Raw genomic sequence first — 5,274 nt, 5'->3', positions numbered from 1 at the left:
GAGCTTCTACACATCCACCTAGTTAACAGAAGCCTAAAAATCTGACAAGATTTTTCCCTGAGATCAACCAATGACCGACAGTCATTCATGTACCAATCCTGCCCCCTACTGACCAGTTATTTTCACCATAAGAAAAAAATACTGCTGATTAATAACATCAGCAGGAAACAAAAATATTTAAGCAGAATCCACTCAATCTTTTGCTATTGTCTCTTAAATACAAAATATAAAGAACAAAGAAACTCCTCAGTCAAGAAACACAAATACTTGTGTTAACATGATCTTTGAACCAAAAACATTTAAATGTATTTTATTCTGTTTTGCATTATCTTTATTTTTGCAAACTGAACAAAACTCTCCTTTGTCCACTAATAATTTTAGAACACAAATACATAGTTTTATTGATGAGGTTCAAACATCATCCTGCATAATGTATTATCAAACATTTAATCTAAATATTATCTAACCAGATAGTCTCTCATAGACCATGTGTTAGGTTTTGTGTTTTTCTCTGTGTTAATTTAGGTTTTTGTGTCGTTTTCAGTAATTGGGTCTCTGTGTTGTTTTGTCCACCCCATTATTGTCCCCAGCTGTCCCTTGTTTCTCCCGATTGTCTCCCTTGTTCCTTGTTGGGTCCGTCTCAAGCTATCTTGTTGTTCTATTGTCTATTGTACTGCCAGTTGCTACCAGTCATGACCTCTTACCCTTCTGGTCTTTCTGTGCTGCCTGGACATTGGATTGGGCATTTCTTCATTAAATTCATCATTCCTTCACTTCAACCTGGGTCCACCGTGTCTGCCTCACCATCTATTACTGCACTTCATGACAGCATCTGGTTCTGAATGAAGCTCCATCAGATCCTCCTTGGATGGTCAGAGTGGAAAACTCCTGGTTCTACTCATGTTAGAGATCAACACTAAGATCACCAAACTTCTCTAAGTCATCTCAAACCAACATGTTTGTCCCAGAATCAGATCTTTCTGCTCTTTAAATAAGGCTGGACATTATTCAGGAGGATCAATGATCAGGAACATGTTGGAGGATTGGACCGGTTCTGATGGGAATCATTTAAAATTTCAAGCTGTTGATCTGCACTGTATGTTCTGTTGTGTCTCACAATTCATTATTTTACAATTAGTCCTATAAAAAAAATCAACTTTAAAGCAAAACTACTCAGAAGAGTTTTTATAACAGGATGCACCAGAAACTCAAACCAGAACCGGAACCAGAACCCAGCTGTGTGGCTTTTAAAAGTAATCAAAGGGCACACAGGTCAAAGGAAGATCCCATTGATTTTAAATCTTATGCACCTTCACCATTGGGCAAGGCACTTAACCCCAAAAAACTCCAGTCCTCAAGGGTTGGTGTCCGGCAACTTTTAGATGTGACTCTGCTGCACCACACCTGAATAGAATAATTAGGTCCTTAGCAAGGCTCTTGAGAACTGATCTACACAAGGAGGTAATTAATTGATAATACTTTTTCCTAACCCTGATAAACTGACCTCCATGTTTTCAGATGATTAGAATTCAGCAAAAACCTGTTTATCAGCCATCAATTGAAATCATGTGTTGTGAATGCCTTAAACTTGCAAGGCAGCATACCTTGAGAATGAGTGTTGAAAAGTCAATCTTTAAAATTTGACCACAAAAAAAACATTCTCTTCAACATTGGTTTTGTGGCTAGAACAGGATGATTGTTTTATGGTAGATCCACCATTAATCATCAACCTTACCCAAAAATCAACCTTTACAGGGCTTTCGTAAACAAATATTTTAGTAATGGAGTAATCTATCGATTATTCTTAACACCAGAGTAAATATCGGATAGTAACACTAATCCAATTTTTCACAGTTCAGCTTCCCTAACAGTTACTTTTCTGTAGTTTAGAAGATTAACTTAATAATAACTGACTTTCTAAGTTAACCTGAAGAAAAGTTATAGAAAAATCTTACAGCTCCACGCATCGGGCAAGTCATTTTAAGGATGCTTATTGGTACCCCAAAAAACGACAAAAATCTGGACATAATCATGAATCAATAACATCCTACCAGGCCGAACTTGAAAGCTCAACATTATGCTGCTAACAGTTAGCTTTTGTCAACAGCTCAGGTGGAAGTGAGAGCACAATGCATCGCAAGTAATAACCCAGCTGGAACACGGTGCGCTAAATAATAAAATGTAACTTAACAAAGCTTGAAGGCAGATACATTTTCCTCAAGAAATTTTAATAATCAAAGTACTCAAATCACTCGAGGAATCGTTTTAGCTAAACCTTTCTGACAATAATTTAAAGTTGAATTACAATTTCTTACTTTATGGGAACTTTAATTGTGGAAACTAAAACAACTCAGTTCAGTAAAGAAGGGAAGGAAAGGTTCATAATGTGATTGGTGAGATCTTATGGAACTCAACCAGAGTGAGCCGATGTGGACCATCAGAGGTTCTGCTGGTTCTTATAGGAAGGATCCGCAGGAACATTCAACATCTACAAATACTTGAATTATCTAGATATTACAGATATAATGTGAGCTCACTGGCTTACAGGATCTACAGGATCCATTTTAAATCCTCTATAACATCCAGGAGAGGATCCCACATGGACACAACCACATATCTCAGAGCTCCTCCATGTCCACATCACCTCAGATCCAGTCATCAAAACCTAATGGATGTCCCACACTGTCCTGAAGACCTGTGTGGACAGAGCCTTCACTTCCACTRTCCCCAAGCTCTGGGACTCTGTCTCCACCAGCATCAGATCTGCTGACAGTGTGGACAGTTTGAAGTCCAAGTTCAGCACCAATTTTTTAAAATGTCTACTGGTGATTCTGGTGTTACTGGTTTCCATCCTTGTAGTTCATCTTCCTCTTTCTAACTTCTTTGTATTGTGTTCATGTGATGCTCTGTTTTTCTGCATTAAGGACATTGGATGTGAGACTCAGTAATTTCCTCAATGAATCCAGCTGGATGAATATTTCCTGCCTTCCTGATTGTTCCTGGTTCCTCCACAGAGTGGACCAGCAGAGCTCAGAGGTTCCCAGTGGTCCGTCTGCCCAGCAGCATCAAGCACAGCTGGTCTCCATATTTATGGTCTGTACATGAAAAACTACTTATCCATGGTTCTGTTCACAGTCATATCCATGCTGCACTTTGTAGACCAGAGGACTGTCGGTCTGTCCAACATCCATCTGGTGTTTGGCTCCATGATTTCAGTCTGATGTTTCCTTAATCTATTATTCTGTTCCAGCTGCTGGAGGAAAACATTGTCACTTTTGTGAAGAACGAACTGAAGAAGATCCAAAAGGTTCTGAGTCCAGATGACCCAGAATACTCAGAGAGTCAGAGAGAGGATGATGAGGTGGTGGAAGGTGAGGATGAAGAACAGAGGAAGAGCAGCAGAGAGGCAGTGATGAAGATCACACTAAACTTCCTGAGGAGGATGAAGCAGGAGGAGCTGGCTGACTGTCTGCAGAGCAGTAAGAGGATTTCTACAAAGATTTTAACTGATGGATAAATGATTTACTGATGTTTGAAGAAATGGAATCACATCATATTCAGAAGATGGTTTTGTTTTGTTCATGATTTTACTTTTTGTCATAATTTAGAACATTCTGCTGCAGTTTGTCATAATCTTAAATATGGTCTGAAGAAGAAGTTCCAGTCTGTGTTTGAGGGGATTGCTAAAGCAGGAAGTCCAACCCTTCTGAACCAGATCTACACAGAGCTCTACATCACAGAGGGAGGGACTGGAGRGGTCAATGATGAACATGAGGTCAGACAGATTGAAACATCATCCAGGAAACCACACAGACCAGAAACAACAATCAGACAAGAAGACATCTTTAAAGTCCCACCTGGAAGAGATCAACCAATCAGAACAGTGATGACAAAGGGAGTGGCTGGCATTGGGAAAACAGTCTTAACACAGAAGTTCNCACATGGACTTATATAAAGTTTTATACATTTTCTTTTCAYATATTTATTATTGTTTTTCTTTAGATATTAGGTTGACTTAGAATGATTCCAAATAATGTACAGGAATAACCTGGTGCTGTTACATGTCAATCATCAGGGGGGGCCACTGGGGGAGCCAATCAGATGACAGGGGGGGCACTGGCCCCCCTGGCCCCCCTCTGGCTCCGCCACTGCCTCCAACTGGTTAGCATAAACTAACAGTCCACAGTGGCATAGATTCAACCTTGTCCATAAACGGCCGCCACCGATCCAGTACGTAGCAGCGGGCACGTACGCGTTTAGTTACGTTCTCACCCCAGACCATCACAGCCAATCAAATCGCTTAAACTTGATTTTGCCCTTGACTGACTGGCAGGTTAGAGACAAGTAAAAATGACGCATTTACTGGTGGTTAACAGTTATTAACAAAACACTACATTTACTGTGTGTTTTAAGGCAACAGAAAATACCTGTGTGTACTATAATGGTGTGTAAAACCTCCAATGTGAGTGTAAAACATTAACCAGGTTAAGTAAAAGGCGATTAACACTGTTTAAGGTGAAAAGGTCTACAATATAATGTATTTAAGAACATGTTTAAGGTGTGTAAGAGAAAAGAGTTATATATATAACCTGAGGGGTTACATCTTGGTTTCACTTTTACACCCGGCATCAACGGACCTGGGAAGACGAGAGGTGACAACGAGCAACAGGTGCATTTTTCCAGTCTCAGAAATCCCCAAACAAGATCAACCAGCAGTGTTTGCAGTTCAGTCTGATATGAACTCAGGACAGTAAAATTTCCAATCATGACCCAGTTTGTTCAGAGATTCACCACCTGGATGATTCCAACATCAGAACAATCAACTGTCTCTGTAGAGACTGAATACATTCAAGCCACTGAAACTCCACTGTTCCGCGGCACACTAGTGTGCCGTGAGTGATCATCAGGTGTGCCATGGAAATTATTCAATTTCACCTACAGTACCGTATTTTCCAGACTAAAAACTGCTACATTTTTCCTAAGCTTTGAACCATGCGGATTGTAGCCCAGTATGGCTTTTCTGTGGATTTTTCTTCAACCACCAGGGGGCTCTCTAGCAGGAAGTGAATCATTAGAAGTCAAAATTGTAAATAAAAGAAGAAGGGCTAATTTTCATTTAGAACAACCACATGCTAGCAGCAGGCACGACAGAGAATTGCTTTCAAACTCATATCATGCAGCTTTTAACTTGAGGGCTGTCGATCTGCCTCTCCTTGGGCTGCCACCTTATCGTGGTGGAGGGGTTTGAGTGTCCCAATGATCCTAGGAGCTATG

General features: G+C 40.2%; 1 protein-coding gene across 1 annotated transcript in view; it reads left to right on the top strand.

Annotated features, from left to right (window-relative positions):
* The first annotated feature begins 3,764 nt into the window (after positions 1–3,764).
* Positions 3,765–5,274, top strand: part of LOC103474041 (protein NLRC3-like) — a 69,587-nt gene continuing 68,077 nt past the window's right edge. The window contains exon 1 of the mRNA XM_017307741.1: positions 3,765–3,775. Coding sequence (XP_017163230.1) covers positions 3,765–3,775 — 11 coding nt within the window. The remainder of the gene's footprint in view (positions 3,776–5,274) is intronic.

Source organism: Poecilia reticulata, linkage group LG12 (genome assembly GCF_000633615.1).
Source record: "Poecilia reticulata strain Guanapo linkage group LG12, Guppy_female_1.0+MT, whole genome shotgun sequence".
Classification (NCBI taxonomy): domain Eukaryota; kingdom Metazoa; phylum Chordata; class Actinopteri; order Cyprinodontiformes; family Poeciliidae; genus Poecilia; species Poecilia reticulata.
The sequence above is the reverse complement of the archived record's forward strand: the minus strand, read 5'-3'. Positions and strand labels throughout refer to the sequence as shown.